Here is a 13,946-nt window from a genome sequence, read left to right on the forward strand (position 1 = left end):
ACCAATGGTGGCCGAGATGGCTAGGTAGGAAATGGTGGTCCAGAAAATGGCCATGAGCGTTCCCTTGGGGATGGCTACAGCAGGGTCCTGGAGGAGGGAGGGAGAGAGGGCATCAGGCAGCCCCTGGGCCTCCTCCCAGGCCCTGTCCTTGTCAGGCTGAGGGTGGGGCAGCAAACACTGACCTTGACCCACCAGAACCCCCTTCCCCGGGGCACTGAGAGGAAGGCACCTCGAGATTGAGGACCCACAGAGGGGGACAGGACAGAACCAAGGGGACGGCTGAGACCACATTCAGGGCCCTGGGAGCCCAAGGCAGAGAGAGGAACTCCAAGCAGCCCCAGGCCTGGTCCCCGAGGACACCTGGCTGACGCTTGCTCTGGGGGCTGTGAAGGGTGGGGTGAGGTGGAGGGCTCCCGAGTCAGCCTGCCTGGGGTCAAATCCAGGTGATCGCTGGGCAGCGTGCATGTCCTCCTGTGCTTCAGCCCCTCCAGCCTCACAGGGATGCTGGTGAAACCAATTAATCCTTGTCAAGCTCCTAGACCAGGGCCCAGCTCACCAGCTGGGCTCACTGCGTGCAGTCACTATTATGCACCAGTTGATTTGTCTGATTCCACAGCAATCAATATATAGACAAGCCCCAAACTCTCTCCTTCCCCTTCGAGAAAGAACTCTGCTGGTGCTTTCCTGGCAGTAGTAGCCGACCTTCACATCCACGTCATGTGTTTCATTCTTCCAGGCACTTTCTCAAACATAGCTTCCTGAGAAGTGGCTGGTGGCGAAACTGAGGCCAGGGAGCTGTGAGCAAGGCCCAGCTCACTGAGCCCCAGCGGCTTGGTCCTGACCACGCCAAGGTCCACAGCCTCAGGCCCCCCGGGGGTGCTGATCCTGGGTGGAGTAACGCAGGCTGGGATTTTTATGGCAAGTTTCCCATCCAGGCACAGACCCTAGCTTGGAGGCGAAGGTCACGTCAGTCATAGGAAGTATTCGTAAACCTGCCAGGCTTTTCTGGGCCGTTCTGCTCACCGCTCAGCTGGCAGGAAGAATCACAGGTGACAGAGCTTGGAGGGACCATGACACTGTTCAAATTCACTGGCAAGTCGAAGCAAAGCTGGCCATGGTCCAGCTCTCTGCCTCAGACACTCGGAGCCCTGTGCTGGAACCCATGGTCAATCTGTGATGACCAGGCCCTGAACCTGCCCTTAAGGAGCCCTGGCCCAAGTGGAGGAGGTACAGGTGGGATCCTGCCAACACAGGGCAGATGGTGCCCGCCACAGAGAGGATCACAGTGCACTGGGAAACAAGGTGGGGGAGACACTGCCAGGAACGCTGGAAGGCCTCAGGGTGGAGGGGACGATTTACGTGGCTCTGAAGGCACTGGGGTGGCAGGAAGGGCGCGGCGGGTCAGAGAGAAGTGGGAGCAGAGCTGGAGAGAGGCTGGAGGCTCTGGAGCACCCCAGGCTGCTGAGGTCTCTGCTCTGGGGGCCCTGCGACTATGGGCCAGCCAGCCCTGCCCTGAGTCCCTGGTCCCAAGGCCAACAGACCAGGTCAACCTCCCAGATCTCCTATGGTGGGTGGAATAGTGTCTCCCAAAATTCACATTTATCCAGAACCTCAGAATATGACCTCATTTGGGAATAGCATCTTTGCAAATGTAATTAGCTAAGATGAGGTCACACTGGATTAGGTGGGCCCTAAATCCAATGACTGGTGTCCTTGGAGAGGAGAGGACACACAGAGACACACAGAGGAAAGAAGGCCACATGAAGACGGAGGTAGAGATTGGAGGGATGAAGCTACAAGCCAAGGAATGCTCAGGATTGTTGGAAGCTACCAGAAGCTGGAAGAGGCAAGGAAGGATTCTTCCCTAGAGCCTTCAGAGGGAGCATGGCTCTACTGACACCTTTTTTTGGACTTCTGGCTTCTAGAACTGTGTGAGAATAAATTTCCATTGTCGTCAGCCACCAAGTTTGTGGTAACGTGTTATAGCAGCCACAGGAAATGAATACACCAGGCTTCCATCCTACCCTCATGTCTCGGCATGAAATCTCAGAGCCCAACTCACAAATCAGGCATATCTGGGTCCACATCTTGCTTATCTCTTCCTGGCTGTGTGCCTGGGAACAAACCCTTTAACCTCTCTGAGCCTCAGTGTCTCTCCCCCGCTATCTGTGAAATAAGAAAGTAGCCTGGCATGTAGCCAGCACCTGTAAACATAAGCGGTTAGGGGTGGGGACTGTAACGCGACACAACCTGGGACAACACCAGCCTGGCACAGATCCCACGGCAGTCACTAGGAAGTCCCTTGTCTCTGAGCACCCATCCCCCGCATCAGCAAATTGAGTTAATAATGATTTTCTTGGCCTTAGCACAGGGTGGTTGTGAAGATTAAACCAACATGAGATCATGGTCACGAGACTGCTCTGTAAGCACTAAAGGGTTGGGGGACGTAAAGGATTAATAGTAACAATGACAACTTTGTCATCACCCCTTTAGGTCTCGGCTCACATGTCACCTTCTCAGGAGTCTCTGGTCACCTTGTGTAAATTCACACCATGCTTCTGCACCCCTGACCCAGGGATTGCCTCCCCACTTCTCTGCTTGATTTTTCTCCCCATCGCTCAACCACCATCAGGCAAAATACAGATTTTACTTATTTATTTGTTGATTGTCTCTCTCACTAGCATGTCAGCTCCATGAGGGCAGGAATTTGTGTCTCTTTTGTTTACTGCTGCATCCACAAGACACTGGCCTCAAAGCAGGTGCTCAAAAAATATTGGTTGAATGATGGAGTTGTTGTGATAAAGTTGAGGTCTCTTTGTTTTAGAAACTTGAATTCCAGATCCTCTGACACCTGTGTGTGGGACCCTGGGCAAGCCCCTAACCCTCTCTAAGCTTGGTTTGCTCGTCTGTAACATGGGAGTGATGATGGTAGAAGCTTACAGCTGTCCCACAGATACTATTTTTAAAGAAGGAGGCACCGTGCCGGCCACATGGTAAAAATGACGTTGACCTTGACAACCAGCCTTTAGCACTTCCTCTGGGCTGGGCACTGTTGTAAGCACTTTACATAAATTAGCACGTTGAATCCTTGCTCCCTGCCCTGGGAAGCCAGGGCTGCGTGAGTCCCAGTTTACAGCTGGGGAAGCTGAGGTCCAGAGAGGTTTTAAGGGACTTGCATAAAGTCCCCATGAACGGGAGCTGCTCTTCGCTGAGGACTTACTGTCCCACTGGATGGGCAAGGGGCCAGATCTAGGAGAAAACTGTCCCTTTAGGGCTTGAGGGCATTTAAGACAGAAGAAGATGCCTGCCCCTGCCCCCAGCTCGGAGACAGCTGCCTGACCCTGATGCCTGCACACTGGGCCGGTTGGTAACCTAAGAAGCTTGATAAAGCATCTAGATAAATCCCCAGGCTATGATGATCTATAACGGGGCTGGGAGGGGAACCAGGCCACCTGAGCACAAGCCCGAGCTCTGCAGAGAACTCGGGGCAGGCAGACCAGGCCCCTGCTGGCTGCTCCCCAGAGAAGGGAGAGGAGCCGGGCAAACACAGCCTCCCTCCGATTTCCAGGTCCTGCTAGAGCCACGCTGCAAATCGAGATTGCCTCCAGTGCACAGTTCTTAATTCATTTAAGAAAATGCATCAGGGAGCACCTTTCGAGCGGGACTGAGATGGAGGGTGAAGGTCCCCAGCACAAAGCCAGGCTTCTCACTGTTCATCCCCACTCGTGTACCAGCTCCTTTGATAACCTCCCTCTGGCAAAGATGCCGCTGGCTTTCTCGTCTCTCAGAGCCCAGCTTCAGCCCCACCTTCAGCCAGAAGTTTTGCTGGAGCCCCTGCCACCTCAGTCTGCACTTCTCCCCCACTTGTGCGCATTGTACTTCTGCTCTAACACTTCCCATTTGCCACATCCCACCACTGTTCACTCAGCACACAGGCACCAAGCACCTAGGACGCGTCAGACCCTGAGCTGGGAATAGGGACATAGAGGTAGGCCCCAGTTCTCCAGATGCGGTGGGGCAGAGGCATAAGTGGCCTGACATCACTAAATTAGAGGAACCAAGACTCTGACAGAAGGGCTGGGAGAGGTGTAAGGATGGAGGCTTTAATTTGCAGGAGGAACAGAACTTTACAAGGTAAAGAAATGAGGAGAGCGAGTCCCAGGTAGAGAGCACAGCAGAGGCAAAGGTGTGGAGGAGGGACAGGGCAACAGGGGCAAAGCAGTAGATCCTCAGGGCTGGGGCAGGGGTCATGGGAACAGCAACAGTTCCCATGGGGCTGGGGCCTCACATGCCGTGCCAAGGAGCCTGCCCGCATCAAGACGATGGAGAGCCCTGGGAGGATGTGCCCGATCCCGTCTGAGTTTTGGAAGGTCAAGCTGGGTCAGTCTTCCCCTTAGGCTGGGAGTCCCAGGATCGAGGGAGGAGACTAGCCCATGTGGGGGTGGCCCTCAAGGCCTAGAGTGCAGTGGTGCCAATCAACAGCCTCAGGATGGAGTGGGATGAATGGGATGGATTTGGGTTGGCTTGGATTGCGTCGCACAGAAGTTTAGAAGCTGTGGCCCTGGGGTCTCAGGGCTCCGCTCAGTGCCCAGTGGGACATCCTGGTAGGATAGGGCCAGGAGGCAGGAGGGCTGGGCGTCTTGCTCACCTTGAGGTCCCCGGAGATGTTGGCTCCCGCCAGGATGCCCGTGGCTGAAGGGAAGAAGATGGAAAACATTCCGAAGAAGCTGCCGTCCACGCCCCGCCAGTCAGGCACCAAGTTCTGGGCAAAAATGTCCGCTGGAAAAACAAGGCCTGAGTCAGGGCCTCCTGGAAGGCCTGGGCACCCTCTCTGGGCCCAGCCGGGCGGGCAGGAGGTTCCCATGGCAGCTCCTGGCTGTGGGGGTCAGGGGTGCCAGCCTCCCCATGTAACCGAGCAGGACCCTACGGGGCCTTCCCAGAATTGACCCCCACCCATGTCCTCTGCCTGCCTTTTGTCTGTAGATAAGCTTTAGTCAAAGAATACATTTAATCAGAGAAGTGAGAACATGCAGGAAGAAAACAGTCAAGCAAGACAAAATAATAGTAGCTTAACCATTAAACAAAGTCAAGGACTTTTAGTTCCTCCTCAAGGGCTATAGATAATATTCTGGGCCAGATCCTTTGAGCTGTTTTGCAGCTACTGAAACCCCCATCAGGTGGGAGAAGTTAACTGCATGCTGCCCACAAGCACGTAGATCCCAGACCAGCTGGAACCAGAAGGCTGATGATGTTGACTCCCGATTACCTCACCACCAGCCAATCAGAAGAATGTCCACCAGCTGATCACACACCCCACACCACCCCCCTCCCTCACTCTATCTTTATAAACCTTTCCCTGAAAGCTTTCAGGGAGTCTGGGTCTTTTAAGCACTTGCTGCCCTGGACTCCTTGCTTGACCCTGAAATAAACGCTGCACTTTCCTTCACCACAACCCAGTGTCAGTAGATTGGCTTTACTGCACACGGGTAAGCGGACCCAAGTTTGGTTCGGTAACACCGGTGCCCACAAAATGGGCCAGATTGGTGGGCAGACTGTCCCTGTCCCCAGAGCCACGGGCAGTGGCCCCAACCCGCACGTACCCCGGTAGCTGAAGAAGCCTTTGGAGGCCTTGTCCTCAGAGGGGGGGATCAGTGTCCCAACCAGGTAGTTGGCAAAAGAGACCATGATGACGAGGAAGAAGAGCACCTGGGCCTGGGAGGAAGGGAGCCTGGAGGTCAGACGGTCTGGCTCCGCCTGTTCAGGGAGCCCCAGCAGGGAAGAGCTTGCCCCAGGTCCCTTACTCTCTCATTCATTCATTCATTCACTCATTCAACACCCATTACTCCACAGGCTCTGTTCTAGGAGCTGGCGACATAGCAAGGCTCCTGTCTTGCTGATAAATAAGGAGGATGAATCTAGAGTAAGAACAGGGGGTGTCCCGGGGACTGGGTTGAGGCTACTTTAGCAGGGTGGCCTGAGAAGGTGTCTTCAAGGGTCCTAAAGGAGGAGGGTAATGGAGCAGCAGAATGATGGGGGCATAAGCTTGGTGCATTCAAGGAACAGTGGGGAGGTGGTGGAGCTGGAGGTCAGAGCCAGGGGGCGAGAGGCGGGGCGGCTGGCGCCTGGGCTGTGCTGGTCAAGGCTGCCGGCTGTGGCCCAACAGCTCTTCCCTTATTTCATGCTGAACCTCTGACTCGGGGCTTGGGATAGGTTCAGATGAAGACCACGTTTCCCCAGCCCCCCTTACAGTGAGGTGTGGCCATGGACCATGTTCCGGCCAACGGGAAGTGAGCAGAAGGAATATGTACAACTTACAGGCTGGGACAGAAAAGGAAAGGGGAAGGGGATTCTCTCCTTTCCACCCTCTTTCCCCTTCCTGCTGACTGGGCTGTGGACATGGAGGTGGGGGCCGTCATGGGCCAGGTGGATGAGGGCCACACCCCAGGGGTAGAGAGGCCACAGGATGGAAGGCGCCTGAATACCTGGTCCCCAGGGGCCACACACACACACACCTGGACTGTTCCATGAGAGAGAAATGAACGATTCTGGCTTAAGGCCCCCTTCCTTAGGGTCTGTGTCACAGCAGCAGAACTTAAAGCTCATCTGACACACACAAGAGGCAGAACCAAGACTGGGACCAGGTCCCGCGATTCCCGCTTCCGCACTCAACCGTGCCCACATCCCTCCCCAACATCCTGTCCTTACCTTGGACTCCCACTCCATGCCAGCCAGGGAGATGGCCAGCAGCACAGTGACGGTGACCACGCCAACGATGCGGATGTCGTTGGTGGGGTCCACGATGGGCGAGCCGTACTCCTGGGGGAGGTGACAGGCTAGGCTGCGTGCTGCCTCTGAACAGCCCACCCCACCCCCCAGGCTCCTCCACCGTGATTTACCTCATTTATGGTTGCCCTCTCATAGGAAAACACAAACTCAAACTCCTCCCCTGCCCACAAGTCCTCCAAAGCAGCTACTGCATGGGTCTGGACAATTTGGCCCTAAAGGCAACACGCAACCCTGAAGGAGACTTCTGGGGACGGTCTTTATTTGAAGAGATCATCAGAGTCACCCACAATGATCGGACTGTGGCTTTGGTCCCTAAAGGCCAAATTGGGTAGAGGGGCAGGAAGGCCCGGCCCAGAAGGTGTGGAGGAGAATGTGGCAGGCGGCCGGGGCTCTGTCTGCCCGGGGTCCAGCCCCTACCTCACCTGGAGCAAGTCCTGCACGGTCTCTGCGAAGCCCACAGTGTGCATGGCCACACCCACAGCGTTGGCGAAGGCAAAGATGAGGCCGATGGAGCCCCCTAGCTCTGGGCCAAGACTCCGGGAGATGAGGAAGTAGGTGCCACCTATTGGGGACAGAGCCAGGAGCCATGAAACCAGAGGAGTCACCTGGCTGGGGTGGACTTGGGGCAGGCAGAGCTGAGGCTGGGAGGGGGTGAGCATGGGGCCCAGGGTGTTCATGGAGCAGGAGGCAACCAAGGCCATCCCATCACATAGGTGTGGAGAGCCTGCCCGAAGCCTACATCTGGAATCAACAGGGGCAGCCTGGGGTGTCCCTGTCTGGGTGGGGGTGGAGGGTAGGGAGTGGTTCAGAGACCCGTTCCCGGGGTGAATACTCGGGGACCTACACGAGGAGGACCTTGGGGCTGGGGAGGGGCCTACCTGACTTGACCTTGCCGTTGGTGGAGATGGCCGAGATGGAGAGGCCCGTGATGGAGGTCACCGTGACCGAGAGCAGGATGATGATCCAGGTCAGGACTGTGGGGGTGGGCGGGGAGGTGATCGCCCCAAAACTCAGTCAGGGCATTTCTCAGAAGGAGCCATTTGAGGAGCCTGAATCAGCCAACTGATTCACCACATGACCTAAGTCACTTTCCTTCTCTGAGCCTCACTTTTCTCATCTGAAAAATGGGTCTCTATCTACCTCCTGGTGTATTCTAAATAGCCAGGGAGCTGATAAGCCAACATGTAAAGAATCATTACGTATGGAAGGGTAGGTATCCTCTCTTAATAATAAAATAAAGTAATAGTTACCACTTGATGAGCACCTCTGGGTGCCAAACCCTGTGCTGTTTTATGTGCATCAGAGGAACCCCACAATAGATCTGTGAGGTGGGGACAGTTATTGCCCCCATTTAACTGATGAGGAAACCAAAGCTCAGAGAGGTTAAAAACTTGTCCAAGGTCACACAGCATGGTACAGAGCTAGCAGCTGGTCTGTCCACAGTGTGAGTCCTTAACCCAGATGCTCTGCAGAAGAAACTTGGCTCCAAGAGGTTAAGGGACTTACTGAGGGCAAACTGAGCCAGGGAGAGCCCCCAGGCCTGCTGACTCCACGTCCAGTGCTCCTTGGCCACACTGCCCTGACCTCTGTAACCCGTGGGCTCTGTAACCCAAGTTCAAGATTGCTCCCGTGGAGCCTGGGAGGACCAGGACCCGGGCGCACCTTCCCCCTGCCCCCCAGAGGCAGCACTCACCAATGCCTGCCTGGGCGGTAATCCAGGGGAGCCGCAGATAGAGGATCACACCCCAGATATTGAGCATGCAACGGATCTGGGAGGAGAGGGGGGTCAGAGGCCACCTGGGGGGGCTGAGTACCCCAAGGCCAAGCACATAAGTCCCTGTCCCCAGTCTTGGCATGGCATCGGGCACCTAGGGGACACCTGGGTTCTTTCCTTGCTTCACCCACTTTAGTGGGTGCCCACTTCAGTGCCTCTCTGGTTCTGTGGGGCAGGGAGGGGAGGGGTACCCAGAGACCCACCTGTCCCTCCCACCACTCTCCTATCCTCCTTCCATCGAGGCCTGAGGATGGGCAGCAAGCATTATCACCCCTCACCCTGCTCCAAGCCCAGGGTCTTGTGTCTGCCAGCCCCATTCATGGCCCAGTGGCCAGCTGTTGGCCCAGAGCCTGGCATTCAGGGGGAACTCAGCAAATGCCAGCTGAGCCAATGCCCTACATACAAGCAGAAATCAGGGCTCAGGTGGCTTTGACTTCAGCTTCCGAATTTAAAGCAAAGCCAGACGCCACAGCTGAGGCTGGAATCCCATGTGGGAGGGGCTGGTGTGGTCTTTGGCCCCAGCCACGTCTTGGGGTGGGGGACATGTGGCATTTACAAGCCCAGGGGGATTTCTTTTTTCTTTCTTTTTTCTTTTTCTTTTTTTTTTTAAGCCTTTAAAATTTTTTTGAATTTAATTTATTTTAAAAAATTGAGGTATAGTTGATTTACAATATTATATTAGCTTCAGGTATATAACATAGTGATTCAAAATTTTAGGCCTGGGAAATTTCGAAGGCCCTCCATATGCTCTGAGGTACTGAATGGGCCCACACCAGGCTCTGGCCACCACAGTGAGGGAGGGAGACCCAGACTCCGGGGCCTCTGGAGCTAGAGGGGGGTTGACTGTTCAGATGGAGAAAGAGGCACAGCCAAGCAGGCAGTTGGCAGAGTTAAGGTCAGAACCCAGGCTTCCTGCCTCCCGGAGTGGGAAGCTTTCTCCTAGATCTCATGCGATCCCCTCTGTAAAGTGCCATAATGTCTTCCAAAGCCAAGTACATTAGATTGTTTGCTATCTTGGGGTCTAAAACAGCAAACCTTCTCCTTCCCATCGTGGAGAATGAGAAAACAATGTTGTGGATTTGTGTTTAGTACTGCCCTCTGGTGGCTCTTTGGGGAAACACAGTTTCTCTCAACTCCAAGGTGGGCATTCATCCAAGCGCTTTACATCTATTAATTCATTGAATGCTCATCATTTCATAGACGATGAAAGTGAGGCATAGACAGGTTAAGTAACTTGTCTAAGGTCACATGATGACTGAGCAGACAAACAGAGATCTTCCCCAGGGTTAGGTCTCAGTCTGGGAGGTAAACGGAGGTCAGGAAGTACAAAAGCAGAGAAAATTTGAGGTCACTAGGCAGAAGGGGAAACTGAGGCCCGGGATGAGTCTTGGGTCTGCCTTGACTACTAAGGCCCGAGAGTCCAAGCTGAGCCTGAATGGAGCTCTGTCACCCTACCCCCATCCCTGAACATCCCATCCACGCCCCACTCACCATCACCCCCTTGACCCAGCCAAAGCGCACAGGCTCCTCAGGGTTCTTCTCGCCGTTGGTACCTGCCTCATCCTCCACCAGCCCATCGGTCATCTCATGGCTGGGCCGGCTGTCAAAGGCCAGGGCATGCAGGTGGCTGCCTTCCTGCTGGGAGCGCAGAGACCGTGGGTCAGGCAGGCAGGGGTCATGACAATCCAGCTCCCCCGCCTCCCCACCCTCCACCGTCCAGCCTCCCAAGTAGCAAACCAGCAAGCCCCGTCTCTGCTGCAGACCTTTCTTACCCTCCTCTTCCCATCTCCTTTAGGTGAGTGTAAACTCTGTAAACTTCCACTGACTGGGAGCTCATTACCTCTCTGGGCAGCCCTAGATTGCTTGACTGGGTCGCCAATGACTGGGCAATGAATATTACATGTGCCCAGAGCTTTACAGCTCCCATACCCGCATTCCATGTGGGCCTCTCAACCCATGAGGAAGACACCTGTTTGTCCCCATGACACAGATGACAGAGCCAAGGCTCAGAGAGGTTAGGTAACTGGCCAAGGTCACACAGCAGGAAGGGCCACTCCTCTGGGACGGTGTTTACCTTGAGGAAGGAGTGCAGGTCAGCCAGCGTGGGCCGGGCCTTTCGGGGCTCGCCGGGCAGGGTGCTGTTGGCATAGTGCTCGTAGGCAGGCACCACATCGATAGTGTTGTAGCCAAAGGTGCGCATGTAGAAGGTGCTGCCGTGGGTCAGGTGGCTGGGGTGGCTGCTCTCATAGGCGGCCGGTGGGGGTGGCTCATCGCCCCCCAGCAACGTGCTGATGGTGAAGCGCCCACTGCACAGAGCAGGGTCCCTGGGCATCTCCGACACTGGCAGCTCTGCCATTGTGGCTCTGGGAGTCGGGGGAGGGGGCCAGGGTCGGCGGGGACACGCAGGGTGGCTTTATAGGCTGGGGCCACAGCAGGGAGGAGGCGGAGAGGTTGGCCCAAACCGCCCACAGCTGGCGAGCAAGGTCCCTGGACAGGGTGGGAGGCAGAGCACGTGCCTGATGCTGTCCTACCCACCATCTGATCTTGGAGATAGCAACATGGCCTTGGACTGGGAGCCGGGGCTGGGTCAGCAGAGAAGGGGGGCATGCCCAGCCCCTGGGTCCTAGAGAGGCTCTTCTGAGTTTGGGGGCAGTGGACATCAGCAGCCGGACCCTAGGAAGGAGTGTTCACCAAGAGGATCCTTAGGGACCCTACGAGGGTCCCCAGAGACAGCCTGATGGCCTGAGGACCCACTCCACGCAGGTTCAAAAACCTCTTGTTTCAGTATATGGTATTTAGTTTTATATTTTGTTTATTTAGTATGTTCGAATAGATGAACGGTATGACATTTAAAAAGATACACACACACACACACACACACACATATATAAAAGGTTAGTCTCTCTTACTATGAGAGAGGTAGTGTGGTGGCCACCTGATGTGCCACCAGAAAAGAAGCACAACCCCCAGCTGCTGCGAGGGGTCTCAGTGTCAGCTCCTATGGCAATGGCCTTGCCTACGGCTGAGGTCCCCATGGAGCTCTCATCCAATGATAGGTGCGGGATGCAAAGGCCTGATGCCCTGCCCCCAGATCTGAGGAGCCACCCCACCTCCAGAAGTCCCCAGGGTCAGCTGAGGCTTTGTCTACACAGCAGCCCACTCCTCCCTCTGTCCCGTCCTGCTTCCTTCTCTTCTCGCCAGAGGTACTGACCCCAAGAGCTCTACTGGTGAGTGCCCTGCAGGCTCACCTTTGTCTCAGAGTCCGCTTCCTGGGGGTGGGTGGCCTAAAGCTCACAGGAAAACCACTCATCTCTTTGTTATCCCTGCTGCGTTTTGCATCTTTCAGCCGTTCAACTAACAAACCTTATTGACCATCGACCATGTCATGGGTGGAGACAGGAGGCAGGAACACAGACGGCGGGCACAGGCCTACGTTCACAGGGCTGCTGAGTTAGTGGGGGAAACGGACCTGGAAAGAGACCAGCCCTGCTGTGTGAAGAGGGCAGCGATGGGAGAGATGCACATGGAGGAGGGTCAGGGTGGGGACAACCAGGGACAGGACAGACCCCTGACCGGAGTCTGGGAGGACAAGCTGCTCTTCTGAAGGCAGGGGATGGATGGAGGCCTCAAGGCCACCACCAGCCACAGGCCTCTAAGCTTGGCTTATGCCCAGGCTCTGGCCCTCCTCCTGAGGGACACACTTTCTCTATCTCCCTGCCCTGCCTCTCAGACCTGAGCTGGGTTCTCAAAGCTCACCTACGTCCCCAGAGACCAGCTCTGAGATGCTCAGAGCCCCCCGGGGCTCCATGACGTCCATCAGCAAGTCAGCACCAGTGGACTGAGAACTTGCGGGGGGCCTGGCTGGCTTCTGCTGCCCCCTCACTCCTGGTTCAGAGGGGCCCAGGACAGGAGGAAATGCTCAGACTGTGTTAGGGTAGCAACCTGCGTTAGGGAATCACCCCTCTAAGATGAAGTGCTTCAATTGGGGTCCAGGAGCCCCACAAATTTGTAGACAAGTTTTCATACCTAAGTGCATTTTCCTGGAAAGGGGGGCATAAAGTTCATCCAACTTGCTAGAAGACCAGTCCACGGGGGCAGGGATCTGGGCCCATCTTGTTCACTGACATTCCCAAGCAGTTAGAACAGCACAGAGCAGGTCCTCATTAAACGCTTGTTGAATGAGTAACGAAGGGAAGCCAGAACCAAAGAGAGGCTGCCACAGAAACCCTTGGCTGACAGAACTACCCCGGGGGTGGGATGGGGACAAAGGGTAGGTCCTCGGGGTCCTCCCAGCTCAACCAGGCACAGAGGTGAGCTGAGGACGGCTGGTCCTCGATGATAAACCCCAAAGATTATGATCACTGTGCACTGTTTTGCAAAGTTGATATATTTACTATGTGTTCAATTCTTTAAAAGACTCTTCTCGGGGCTCCCCAGACCCCCAGACTCGCCTACTCCCTCTCCAGGACGTCTGGCCCCTCCTCAGAGAGGCTTCTGTAGGAGGGTGTCCCCAGTCCCAAGCCAGCTGCCAGCACGGGGGAAGGCTCCAAGGTGAGGACTCCAGGGCCAGGACCACAGCTGTGGTCAGTTTTCCGCCTTCTCTGCAGCGCCCTGCCCCATCTGCCAATTACTCCTTCCCTCCCACGGGGCCTCAGGGTAGAGCTTACAGACCTTATCGCCCTCTCCATCTTTAACTGCCACTTGACTGGTGAAAATCACAGCTGCCCAACACCCCCTTATGCTGTCCCTACATACCCTGTACCCGGAGCAGCTGTGGAAAGTTCGTGATTAAGATCTCAGGCGAGGAAGTGGTCAGAGGGACCAAGGCTGGTTTCCAGCAGCACTGGGGCCCCGGCAGAATGAGGGCCCACAGCTTTGCTGGATGACCTTGAGCAAGCCACTTCCTCCCCCTCTACAATTCCCAGGCCTGGGTCAGCTCCAAGGTCCCTTCCAGCCCTGGAGGGGAGCATTTGCTTTTTCGAGAAGCCTTTCCTGTGCCCCCCATACCTGTATGTCTCTGGGTGGGGGGATTTAAGCAGGACCCCTCAAAAGGCTTATCAATAGGACAGTTGAAGGGACTGTTGGAACTCCTTGTCCCAAAGCACAGACGCCAAAGAAAGGGGCTTCCTGCCCTTGGATGGAAGTCCATCCCTTTGAGAAATGCTCACAGAGGCACTTTTCTTGATGGGAGCACCATGTGGGTCACACACGACTCCTGCCTTCCAGGGCTTCAGCTGCCAGGTTGCCCAGAGCCTGTCAGGTCTGAGACCAGGAGTGGAAGTTGGAGGAACCCTGAGTGAAACCCTGGGATTTGGCCTCAGCGGCTGTCAGGCTCCCGTCTCAGTTGTCAGTTTCTCCAGGGCTCTGAGCAAGTCGTTCCCTCAGC

At 55.5% G+C, this 13,946-nt stretch overlaps 1 protein-coding gene across 6 annotated transcripts in view; it reads right to left on the reverse strand.

The window, feature by feature from the left end:
- Positions 1-10,916, reverse strand: part of SLC12A3 (solute carrier family 12 member 3) — a gene marked incomplete at its 5' end in the record, with an annotated part of 37,092 nt that extends 26,176 nt beyond the window's left edge. For 3 of the 6 annotated variants that reach the window (XM_079908329.1, XM_079908327.1, XM_079908325.1), the window contains 9 exons: positions 3-87; positions 4,649-4,779; positions 5,601-5,712; positions 6,706-6,816; positions 7,209-7,348; positions 7,665-7,760; positions 8,480-8,555; positions 10,052-10,195; positions 10,635-10,916. In XM_079908329.1, the coding sequence (XP_079764455.1) occupies positions 3-87; positions 4,649-4,779; positions 5,601-5,712; positions 6,706-6,816; positions 7,209-7,348; positions 7,665-7,760; positions 8,480-8,555; positions 10,052-10,195; positions 10,635-10,916 (1,177 nt within the window). Of the gene's footprint in view, positions 1-2; positions 88-4,648; positions 4,780-5,600; positions 5,713-6,705; positions 6,817-7,208; positions 7,349-7,664; positions 7,761-8,479; positions 8,556-10,051; positions 10,199-10,634 lie in introns of all 6 variants that reach the window. The other 3 variants (XM_079908328.1, XM_079908326.1, XM_079908324.1) reach the window with 1 other exon arrangement.
- Positions 10,917-13,946: the final 3,030 nt, after the last annotated feature.

The sequence above is a fragment of the Stenella coeruleoalba genome, assembly GCF_951394435.1.
Source record: "Stenella coeruleoalba genome assembly, chromosome: 20".
Classification (NCBI taxonomy): Eukaryota; Metazoa; Chordata; class Mammalia; order Artiodactyla; family Delphinidae; genus Stenella; species Stenella coeruleoalba.